The sequence below is a fragment of the Cyclopterus lumpus genome, chromosome 19, assembly GCF_009769545.1.
Source record: "Cyclopterus lumpus isolate fCycLum1 chromosome 19, fCycLum1.pri, whole genome shotgun sequence".
Lineage (NCBI taxonomy): Eukaryota > Metazoa > Chordata > Actinopteri > Perciformes > Cyclopteridae > Cyclopterus > Cyclopterus lumpus.
In genome coordinates, this window is record NC_046984.1 from 16,490,267 (window position 1) to 16,502,638 (window position 12,372).

General features: G+C 44.7%; 2 protein-coding genes across 2 annotated transcripts; one reads left to right on the forward strand and one right to left on the reverse strand.

Moving 5' to 3' along the window:
* Positions 1–877: 877 nt before the first annotated feature.
* Positions 878–8,626, reverse strand: psmd11b (proteasome 26S subunit, non-ATPase 11b). Its single transcript, XM_034559105.1, has 13 exons — positions 8,494–8,626; positions 7,110–7,211; positions 6,830–7,026; positions 4,917–4,974; positions 4,468–4,662; positions 3,864–4,008; positions 3,567–3,627; positions 3,154–3,216; positions 2,758–2,883; positions 2,443–2,478; positions 2,294–2,345; positions 2,014–2,156; positions 878–1,922 (listed from the first exon to the last, which is right to left on the reverse strand). Exons 1-12 carry the CDS (start codon positions 8,582–8,584, stop codon positions 2,014–2,016), a joined length of 1,269 nt encoding a protein of 422 aa, XP_034414996.1. The 5' UTR covers positions 8,585–8,626; the 3' UTR covers positions 878–1,922.
* A 2,794-nt stretch (positions 8,627–11,420) lies between these two features.
* Positions 11,421–12,329, forward strand: cdk5r1b (cyclin-dependent kinase 5, regulatory subunit 1b (p35)). The gene has a single exon (XM_034559107.1). The coding sequence runs from the start codon at positions 11,421–11,423 to the stop codon at positions 12,327–12,329; it is 909 nt and encodes a 302-aa protein (XP_034414998.1).
* The last annotated feature ends 43 nt before the right edge of the window (positions 12,330–12,372 follow it).

The following is a 12,372-nucleotide window of genomic DNA, read 5'->3' on the forward strand; positions in this document are numbered from 1 at the left end:
TTAATAGTGGACCACTTCAATGGGTCACCCAGAGACACTGAAGTTATTCTGATGTTGAATTTCAAAATAAGAGCTCTAAGAAAATCACATTTACCCATTATAGATTCGATTTGAAAGGAAATGGTCCAATGGAGACAATGAAGATATTCTGATGTTGAATATCAAAATGAATTAATAATAATTAAAATGAGGATGGATATCTAAATAGGCTTGCCTTCAACAATTCCTTTATTCAAGATAATACTTTGGGTGCAGGAGTTAATATACTTTTCCAAACTGTTTTAAGAAATCTTGTGTATGAATTCATTAAATCTGAAATGTAACGTGAATATAATCGGAAAGGAAACGTAGTTAGAATTAGAAAGGTGATGTAAAATCTTTAGTTTGGATGCTACAAGGGGCACAGGCTGCAACTTTTAGAGTGCTTTTATGAGACTTTGAAGGAAAGTTGGAGAGAAATCATTCACTTTGTGGTTCTCGTTTGAACATTTAATCTGCTCCAATAAACGGGAAAAGGGTTTTTAGAACCAAGCCTGTTGATGCTGTTCATTAATGTTCTTATGCCTCTTATACTAAAAGTGGTCATCAAGCATTTATGGAGTAAAGAACAAACAAAAAAACACCACGTCTGTAACTGGATTTTAGGGTCATCGTCATCACGCCATTTGTGTACAAATAAAAATAAAAGACGATCCAAATCTGAACCGATTTAATGCCCGTTGCTTTTTATAATTACTGACAAATATTTTGCAGCAGCAGCAGGAGGAAGAGACTCTTGGGGGAATTCTGCATTTCAGTGTAAAATAAATAAAAAAAATTTAAAAAAATCTTCTCACCCACTGTTCTTTTTTTTTTTGCAAGAGACAAGACAAAATCCTTAAAATACAAAATATTTATTTTGAAAATGTCTTTATAAGAGTAAAACAAAAATAAAAAAATGAAAAAAAAACAAAACCATACAAATTGTTTGGTTGCCAGCATACCACACTAGTGCTAGGAACCAACAATGGAGAGCCGCTCAGTCAGGGGGGGGGAGACGCTCAGACGCCCGGAGGCAGTGAACGCATCTCCACCTTCGGCCCTCACGCTTTTCATCTCGCTCCCGAAAAACGTGGCACTAGTGGTGAAATGGCATCCGGTCTGTTTTGTTTGTTTTTGTTTACACGTACATAACCAAGGGCGGGCAGACAATGTGGCGACCATCTGATTTCTCTCTGCTTTCTTTTTTCTTTTTTAAACAAAAACACAAAAACCAAAAACAAATAAAGTGAGTTTAATACATATCTGAAATACAGTGGGGGACGTAACTGTTGGCATTGATATGGTGAGAAAAAAAGAAAAAGAAATAAGAGTTAAGGGGGGGGTGGAGCTCTTCAGACTATAAATTCAGTATCCCATGAAGTGTCCCGACCTTCCGAAATCCGCCGTGCTTCTGAAAGACGTGGACCGAGAGGAGGAAAGGCCGGTTTCCACGGCGCCCGCTCGGCAGCAAAGTCCGAGGCCGCCGCCGCCGGTGAAACCGTCGAGGTCGCAGTGGAGTCGGCTCGAGGCTCGGCGAGCCCGACCGCATAGCAGATATAAACGTATATGTATTCTTAAAACCTTTTAATCTTTATTTTATTTTATCGTGGTTGTACAATATTTTCCCTGATGGCCCTGATTTGGCCCGTTGAGTGTTATACAGAAATCCTGAAGAGATGCGAAAATAAAATTTAAAAAAGGGAGAAAAATAAAATTAAAAAAAACAAGAGAAGTGATGAAATTGTCCATGGGGGGAGAGGAGGGGGGGGGGGATGATGGGGGGGATCCTGTTCGTTGCAGTTTGTGGGACTTTTTCGTTGCTCTCCCTCGTCCCCCTTCTTAAAATGCGACGCGCCGGTCAAACCCACACAGATCCTCCATCGCACGGCCGTCAGTCGGCTCTGAGGACGGAAGACAGATCGTTTAGAAAGAAAACGCCTTTTCTCTTCATGAAATATATAGATTTCTTTATTAATTATTATTTTTTTTTACCTATGTGAGCTTCTTGGCTTTGTTGTAAAGCGAATCCACGACTTTGCTCATGTTCTGAATGGTTTCCAAGGCGGCTCCGTACGTTTTGTCCACCGGCGGCTCCTCGAATATGATCAAGACGCCTTCGCCCTGGTCGAGGATTCCTGCACGACAAACATGTCACAGAGAGACGTCACACACACACACACACACTCACAAACACACACACACACACACACACACACACACACACACACACACACACACACTACTTCTGTTCGTAAAGATCAATTCCAGTTACCGTGAAACTTTTCGTCCAGAATCATCTGTGATAATTTCCTCTCAACGTCCCCCTGGAAAAAAAAAAGAAGAACATAAATAAATAAATAATAAAAACACACATTTTAAAAAGATAAAAATGATTTAAAATACAAAGTAAAGTAAACACACCTTTGACAGTTTAATTAGACCCGATATGTGTTCCATCTGAAAACAGCAGGAGGGAAATATTCATTAATTTATTTACTAAAAGAATGCATTATTATTATTATTAGGAAAGTGTGATTGCATTGTGCAGAAGTCATTTAATAACGGTGACCGTGTTATGACTTATACACAGTGACACATCTTTAACTCAATCATATTACACCACTTAGTGACATTTTATACTTGATTACTGAGGATTATTATCGATAGATTCATTGATTATTGGGTCCAGTGTTTGCATACTGTAATATTTCACAGGTAATAGTTATATCTCCGTACCTGTACTCTGGAAAACGGCTCGATGACCCGGATGAGGTTCTGTTCCAGCAGGTTGTCGTACAGCTTGACCAGGTGAGTGCTGATGATGGGGTCGCCCTTCAGCTCCGCTCTGTACTCCGTGAGGGCCTGGGACACGCACGACTCCAACAGTCAGGCAACTCGTTTACTCCGAAATAAAATAAAACTAGATCATTGTTGATCAAGGTTTGAAGGAAGGTTTTTGCCACGTTACAAGCAGGTATAATAATCTAAATTAAAAAGTTGAGGAAGAAGAGTAACCGTGTGTGTGTGTGTGTGTGTGTGCGTATGTGTGTGTGTGTGTGTGTGTGTGTGTGTGCTGCAGATTTCCCCCAGCATGCCATGGGAGCAGTAGTTGGAAACACGACCGATTCTCACCGTTTCAAAGTCTGCTAATGATCTGTTCTTGCAGGCTTGGGCGACACTTTTCATTGCATCCGTCTGGACGGAAGACAAAAAAAATTTAAATATAAATAATGAATGTCATTCCACAGAAACCAGCTCAATTAAAATTGTATACTAGCAAAAAAAACTACAGACAAGACAAGAAAAATAAGTAAAACTAAGTAACGTTGGCTACTATACAAAAATAGAATGTTGTCCATGTTGACGAGAGGCTGAAATTAGGTTTCATTCACAAGACCTTCTACTTAATTTAGCTCAAATAGCATGCATCAATATAAACGATTCATCCTTAATTCAGCCGCAATATTCAGGAAGAACAACTCGTGTCGGCCACAGGCTCAAAATGATGACATCACTGCTTTGAGAGGAACGTGATTGGTACTCGCCTGTCGGCCGGCATGTCGCAGACCCAGCTTCCCACTGATCAGGCCTTGGACCTCCTCTGGTCTGAAACAGGCAGGCCACAGAAACATTAATAATAAATAAATTAAAAATATATATAAATATTTAAAAAAATAATAGAAAGAAAGAAAGAAAAATATTTTTAAAAATGTATATATAAATAATAATAATAATAATAAATATTAATATTAATAAAGATATATAACAAAAAAAATAAAAATATATATATATATATATAAAAAATGGAGGTTTTAAACGGTAAAGTTTAGAGCACTACTCACAAGTTGAGGACGATCTTGCACAGCAGCATGTATTTGAGCGACGTGACGGCTTTGGGGCTGTCAATGGAGTCGTAGCCCTCGAAGGCCTCAAAGAAGTAGGAGTAGGCCGTCTTCCAGTCCTTCTCCTCTGCTGCGTGGATGATCCCTAAAACAGAGGAGGAGGGAGGCAGCGCGACGGTTTATCATCTACGGCGTTTTTTTTAAATGGCCGTCGTCTTTACGGAGGACCACGTAACCGAAATGTTGTCGGAAGAATTAGCCCGGAAGCCGTGAATAACCACGACACCGTCGTCACCACCACCACAGATCTCCTGCAGTCGCACGGATAAACATAAACTGATTGCCTCTTTAAAATTACAATAAACCATCGTGAAATTGATTCAAAAAATGTTTTGATACACACTTTCTATGGATGAAAGGGCCGATTGAAGCGCATTAACTAGTTTCTGATACCATCAAATAATAATACACTGTAGTATTTGAACTCTGTACACGCATTTCAGACTTGCATGGCGCCCCTCAGTGGTTTATTTACCAGATGCAAAGCGGTCAAATAGCAAACACACACACACACACACACAAACAAATCGTGAACACAGCTGACCTGACTGCATGTCCAGGGCCGCCTGGAGCTTCGGGGGACAGTAAATGGCGTTGGCGGTGGTCCTGGCCGAGGTGAGGGCTGCGCGGGCCTTGGGCAGGTTACTGAGAGCGTGGTACGTCTTGCTTTCAAGCAGCTGCACCTCGACCAGGAGAGCTTTGTCGTCCATCTTTTTCAGCTCCATGAGCAACTGGGTGCCTGAGGGAAGGAGAACGAACGAGAGTTGAAGCCACGCACATTAACTTAGCAGCTAAAGGGGGGAAATGTGCAGCTATAGTCCCGATATGTGCTCTCTTCTTTCTCCTCTCGCCACAAGTAAAACACGTCCCTCTGCATTGCAAAGCCTTCATTTATAAAAGCCACCTGGCCCGTCTTTTCCTCGAGGCTCTGAAGCAGAAGACGGATGCTGCCGTTTACCAGAAGGTACGAATGTTTAGCCTCTAAACACTCACCCAGCGCCAAGGCCTCCTGGTATCTTTTGGTGTCAAAATAGAGCGCGATCAGTCGCCCCTGAAAGAAGAGAGAGAACGCCATTAAGACAAGCAGCAGCGCAAATCTATATTTGTTATTGAAAAAGATGCACCGGGTTTATGGCACTGGACGACACAAAACTACCCGATACGAAAACTACAAAGCCAGGAACCGTAACTTTGACATCCAGCTTTAGGAACAACCAGCATGACATTACATCATTTCTATTATTGGTCTTTGCAGACTATTGTCCAGGCCAAGAGAGTGCAGCCTTATAGAACATTTTCCTTGTTACTCGTTTCATTTTACACCCACACTTCCATATTTTTCGTCTAAAAACAAATGAATAAATTATGACATTTAATTGCGTTGTGGATTTTGTACTGAAAGCAGGACTCTCATACGAAAGAAAGAGATGTTTTGTTCCAGTTATAACTATTAACTTTTCATAGTCAGTCCCTGGGCAAGAGAAGCAAACATTTAAAAAAACAAACCCGATGATCACTTTTTAACACAGACAATAAAAATCTCACTGACATTTTGTCCCACATGGAACGGATACGCCTTCGCTAGCCTCGTCAAAAATGTCAACCGCTATGAAGCAACGCATCGCTAACAGCAAGACGCCACTCACGACGCAGGCAAGTAATAATCCTTTGGTCTTGAAATGCAGCGATCTGTAGCTGCACGGCTTCGTCGCCAGCTGAGGCTACGCGTGGACGAAAAACACTCTGGTTAAAAAAAAAAAAAAGGTGCAAAAATAGTCGGAGAAGAAACTTTTCCCAAAGCACGAAGATCAGGTTTATGAGTCACCCTCTGAACGCTGATCTCAACACGACATCATGTTGTCTACAGATAGGAATGTATTTGTTTACACATCTAACAGCTGTTCTCAGACGTGTGTTTAAGGTGGATCTAAGTTCTCTCTCTCTCTCTCTCTCTCAGCCTGAGCTCCAAGTCTCCTGTGATGTGTTTTTACTCCTATCCCATTACCCGTGTCCTAACTAAGGCAACGAGGAGCGTCCCTCTTCTCAGCTTTCAGTCATTTGTACATGCCACGGGTTCATAGTCTCCTTCTATACTTTATACATAGAACAGTCACAGAATCTGGTTGTTCCTGGATTTTGGGATTCAGCCCAAAGCTCAAGATATTCCTGGCTGAGAGAGTGTGAACCTGCCGGCAGTCAGTTTGCCCCGAAGCCCATTTTGGCTGCTACCAGCAGGGTGACATCATCATTGGTGGCAGTGTGTAGTCTCTATATGACCGTCTCTCCTCGTTTACTTTCTTCTGGCAAGTTTACAACTTTGCTTCATCCCATTCGTCAAGTTTACACGTCTTCATTTGGATTTAATCTGAAGTAAAGCCACAGGAACGAGTTTCATATCTACCAACAACCTAACGCTCCCCCCATAATCTGTGTGTGAGTCACAGCGTCTACACGCCGTGAGCAAGGACACGGTGAATTCGATCCCTCCCAAAGCTGCTATTCATGTTTGGAAATATCCCCTTTTTGTTTTCATCATAAACGGTGTCGGGTGAGACGAGGGTTGGGTGAGAGGGGGAATAAAAATATCAAATAGTTCTGCCTCATCTGCAATCAAGGTGTCAAACAATGCAAAAAAAAATAAACCTCTTGACAGAATAATTGCCGTTCTATAAGTTTTCCTTTAATAGCTTTACTTCTACACAATGTGATCAAACTGCTCGTTTGCAGCTCAGGGACATTCATGTTTCCTCTACCGTATACATGAGCCCAGGCGAAGAAAATGTCCCTGATTGACAGACTAGCAGTGATGGCATTCTTCTTTTTTTATAATAGTAAATACCCAAGTGATGGGACATAAGCTGTGGCATATTAAGCTACCCGTATACCCCCCCCCCCCCCCCCCATACCTCCAGCGCCTGTCGTAGGAAGGTTCTCTTCTCGGCCTTGGCCCACTCGATGCATTCGAGACACAGCTCGACCTCCTGCCCCGTTGCTGCCTCCATGTCAAGAAAAAGGTCCAGCAGGGAACGGACCAGCCGGGCCGCCTTGGCCTTGCTGATGGAAATCAGAAAAGGCCTCACGAATTTCAGCAGACCCCCTAGTTCTGGAGACGGCCACGAAAAAAATTATAATTAGTTCCATTAGTATGTTTGTAGACTTAAAAAATAACTAAATTGTGATCGTTACCTGCAGCCTGTCCCGTCTTGGCCAGGAGTGTTCCCAGCTCCAGGATGCTCTGCTCTTTAACCCTGACCGCCTCCTCATCGTTCTCCTGGACATCTCTCCTCACTGTGAAAAGAAAGGTTGACGTCAGTGGACGCAATGTGTAAAAAGATAAACAACCTGGATGACACGCACACACACATTAAACTATTTAAGCTTCGGAAACCACAATGTCACTCATTCCTGGTTCACGGTTTCTAGATGTCACATCTGTTTTATTTACATTGTCTACGCAACAGCGGGTCCACGCACCAATCTTATGTAAATTATCATTTAATCTACGAGAAATAAATAAATAAAAATCACAATGTTTCTCTTCGAAACAGCTTTCCATGTCCAAAAAAACTCCCAAATGTATTAAATTCACAACTATATAAAAAAAGCAGCAAACTTAAATAAATACTTTCCTGTCAAATTGATGATACATTACTTTAACGACACCCCTAAGGCTAAAGGACAAAAACAAAATCCATTGTTTTGACACGCCATTTATAGCAGAGGGCCGAGGTGACAAGGCAGCCTCTGGGAAACAGGACCTGTTTACAGTAACGTCATTTGTTTACCTTACATCGTTTCAACATTGGCCAATCACACCAGTGCCCTTAATAAACCACTAGTTATTAATCACTGTGTGGACGAAAAAGGGCTCTTTGACAACAAGCTAAAAAAGCTACTTTAACTTAATTACATTCGTAAATTTAGACACATTAAATGTGGTCATTTTTCTTATTATTCTATTGTATTTTTTTTGGTATACATATTGTACATTTCTTCATATTGTATTGCTGACCGTGCATGTATAAATGCTGCTAACTATATGCACATATAATATGTGGCCATCCAGGCATTTTAGGAGCAGTGGGCTTCTGAACTGTGTGTGGGGGGGGGGTTCGGTGTCTTGCTCAAGGACACTTCAACACACATAAATGAGAACTATGGAGAGAGGGGAGAGACCTGGGATCGAACCGGCTACCGGTTAACAGCGCGACCACTTCTACCCCACCGAATGAGCCACAGCCGCCGCAAAAACAACATCAATCCCGGTGACGTGACAGTCCTCCGTCGAGCTGGGAAACGGAGGTCAAGAGACAAGACCGTAACCGCAGTTGTTTAAAAAAAATAAAATAAAAAGACACACAGACATTACGGATGACCACAGACGTCTTTCACCCCGCGGGGCCTAACGTTAGCATCGTAGCTAACATCCACTAGCAGCTGCTTTTTACCCAGTGAGTCAGCACCGGCGGCGAAGCTAACGCCGCCCGCTCAACAACGGCCGATAGATCGATACCTCCGGCGGTCGGGTGAACACCGCCCCACCGGGAGCCCCCCCCGGCCGATCACCTACCTATCGAGTGGAGAATGTCGATCGAAGCGTTGCTGTCCGTGCTGATGAGAGACTTGGCTCTCTGGAACTCAACCACTGTTGCGGCCGCCATCTTTCCTTATTCAAATGCTGCTTGAATGAAAAATGACGTGCGTTACCTAGCGTGGCGTGACGTCAGCGCGTTGCTTGCATGCCGGGATTTTAAAGGGGCGTCTGGGAAATGTAGTCATATTGGGGATGTTTTTTTTTCTTTTTTTGTAGGTGTGTTTACCAGGTGACTACATGAAGTTATGTTGTTAATATGGGGTAATAGGAACAAATAAATAAATGTAGTTTAATTAATTGACGTTATTGAATCTAGATAATATACTTTGCGTGCATTTAATAGGCTATTTATAAATATATATATAATACAACAAAATATATAATACAACAAAAAAAAAAATATTCTGGTATGCAATTAAACTACTTGGATGAATGTAAACAATTATTTGTGTCTTTAAACCTCCGCCATGAAAGCACAATTATGCATTGGACAAAGCACTAAAAAAAAGTAATTAAGAATCATGCATTTATTTGTTATAGTATGCACATTCATTGCATGAGGACGGCCATTCATGTTTTCCCAAAGCCAATAACCAACGCTCCATTTATTATGCATTCTTGCTAGGAAAGCATCTATAAAACAACTCTCCTCCCTATAGGCTAATATGATTAAACTGCAGCATCAAGCCTATATGGTAGAATTAGACAATAAATGAAAACATTGTCAAAAATAAATGTGTTTGTTCTTCACGGGTAATTCCATTCATATTGATAATGGATCAATAAAGCATGTAATACATCTGCCCAAATGTCAAAACATTGGTCAGATCATTTCTCACAATGGACACACGGAAAGCCCACTAACAGGAACATATAGAATGTAAATGAGATCAAAAGCATATGGAGTTGGGACAATGAGATGCAGAGGCTATCGGGCTAAATATCGACTCCCATGAGCGCCTATAGAAGAATGGTGTTATTGGATTGGTGCTAACGGAGAGAGAGAAAAAACCTCCTCGGGAGTTCACGGGTTCACGTTTGCATGTGCACGCCATGCCGCGTGCTCGGCTATAGGCGGAGTGCAGCTTCACCGCGCGCACCGAGCGCAGAGCGGCGCCCCACCACCGCCTTTGCGTCAAACCCTCCTCCGCGCAGCCAGTCACACAAACACCACATCAGCCCTCGCAGCATCCGCATCTCTCTCGCGGCCAGGAGGACCAGGAGCACATCTTCATCCGAGCATCCATTCCACAACTGCCTCCCGTCGTCTGCGCACGGCCGACACCGTGCGTGTTCACCCAACGCGTTTTGCTTCTTCTTCTTCTTCTTCTTCTTTTTTTTAAATTTTTTTTATTTAAGGGTGCTTCGGCTCGGATTATTTTTTTTTCTTTGTTGCATTTATTTTTGTTTCCTTTGGGAGATGGTTTTGTGTTTTTAATCGCGTCCTGTCGGGATAAAAAAACACACGCACGGGACGCGGAGCCTCATCGTTATATATATAGCGCCATTATAATCTCACTGAGCCGGGGATCTGGTGAGTCTCTTTCATTTATTGGACATACCGGGGCTGAAAAAGGGGCACATTTGCGAATCCCTTATTTAAAAAAAACAAAAAAACAGATGATGCGCAATGAGGAAAATGTGTCAATACGGTAAAAAAAAAAAAAAAGTGTATGTAACGTTACAGACGGATAAATGCACCGACACATTGAGAGAAGAGGATGTTCTTCCTTTCTAAACCACCGCATGTGCAGCGTTGTGTTTTTTCCTCCTTTCATTTCGACGCAGACGCTCCGTTTCAGCACCACGGAGAGCACCCGATGTGCACAGCTCTGCGTGCACGCGGCAGGACGCGCGCTGCGTCCTTTTGAGCACACTATTTTTTTTTTTTTTAAAAGCCCGTGTTGTGGAATTTCTGCCCTCCCCATATCGATGAATCCGGTAGATAACGGGGGTGATGGAATGAGGGACCGGGCCGCGTGGACGCCGCTCCGGCGACCCATCGACGGTCGCGCTCGTGCCGCGTGAAAACCCCCAAAAAACGGTGTCGCGCAAAAAAAAAAGGAAAACACACGTCTCTGTGATTTATGGGTTTTTATTGTTTGACCTTGGATTCGTGCTTTCAACGTGCATTCGCACGCGACCTTCACCTGTTATTAAGGTGTTTATGCCTTCCATTTTAGCAGAGAGGGGTGGCGCGTGCACGGTTCACTCTGATTCGTCGGCCATTGCCCATGAAATATGTCTCTGTGGTTATGAAACGTTCCTGAATTCACCACATTAAATCCAATGTGGATTTTATTTCTGTGTTCTCTGTAATCTGCTGCACATTTAACATGTTTTAGGATGCTTATTATATTGATCAGCTGCAGCAAGGATGGATCTATATTTGGAGTTATTGGTATAAGCTATAGGCTGATCCATTACACTTACTGAGTCAAATCAATAGTGCTAATGAGCCTCAGCTACAGTCGGATGAACCACATCCAGGAGAGCATTACAGAGCTGATCACCGTGATATCATCTGATGTGTACATTTTGTTGTTGTTGCAAACCTCCATGGATGATGTCGAGGTATGAGATGCTTCACCAGTTATTTTTATTATTTTCTGATCATTGATCTTTTCTGCTTCCAGCAGAGGCCGCCGGGCGACGCAGACAGAGAGCTGAAGTCCAGCGGAGACGGTTTGAGTCGAGGTGAACGTCATCGCCTCGGAGAGCCGTTGACGGGATCGTTTTCTACCCAGGCCCCCGCAGCGGCAGCCTGTAGCCCGGCTCACTGGAGCGTATAGAGGCTTTGAGACCCTCCGGATCTCCCCTGGCAGACCCTCTTCTGACCCAGTGCGGCTGAAGCCCCTGGACGCCCCCCCCGGCCCCCCTCCCCGCCCCCCTCCACAGTCACCATGGGAACCGTGCTGTCTCTGTCCCCCAGCTACCGGAAGGCGGCCCTCTTCGAGGATGGGCCGGCCACCGTGGGCCACTACACGGCCGTCCAGAACAGCAAGAACGCCAAAGACAAGAACCTGAAGCGCCACTCGCTCATCAACGTGCTGCCGTGGAAGCGGATCGTGGCGGTGTCGGCCAAGAAGAAGAGCTCCAAGAAGGTGCAGCCCAACGGCACCTACCAGAACAACGTCGCCCAGCTGAACAATGAGAACCTGAAGAAGTCGCAGTCGTGCGCCAACCTGGCCACCTTCGCGCAGGACCAGAGCACCCCGGCCCTCACCAAGGCCTCCAACAACACGGTGTCGTCCGTGAAGAAGGCCCCTCTCACCAACTCCAACGTGGCGCCCGGCACCCCCAAGAGGGTGATCGTCCAGGCCTCCACCAGCGAGCTGCTGCGCTGCCTCGGGGAGTTCCTGTGCCGGCGCTGTTACCGGCTGAAACACCTGTCCCCCACCGACCCGGTGCTGTGGCTGCGCAGCGTGGACCGCTCCCTGCTGCTCCAGGGCTGGCAGGACCAGGGATTCATCACCCCGGCCAACGTGGTCTTCGTCTACATGCTGTGCCGGGACGTGGTCTCCTCCGAGGTGGCCACGGAGCACGAGCTGCAGGCCGTGCTGCTCACCTGCCTCTACCTGTCGTATTCCTACATGGGCAACGAGATCTCCTACCCTCTCAAGCCCTTCCTGGTGGAGAGCTCCAAGGAGACCTTCTGGGACCGCTGCCTGTCCATCATCAACCTGATGAGCGCCAAGATGCTCCAGATCAACTCCGACCCGCACTACTTCACGCAGGTGTTCGCCGACCTGAAGAACGAGAGCCAGAAGGAGGAGGAGAGGAGCCGCCTGCTCATCGGCCTGGACCGGTGAGGGGATGCTCGGGGGGGGGGGGGGGGGGGGGGGGGGGGGGGGG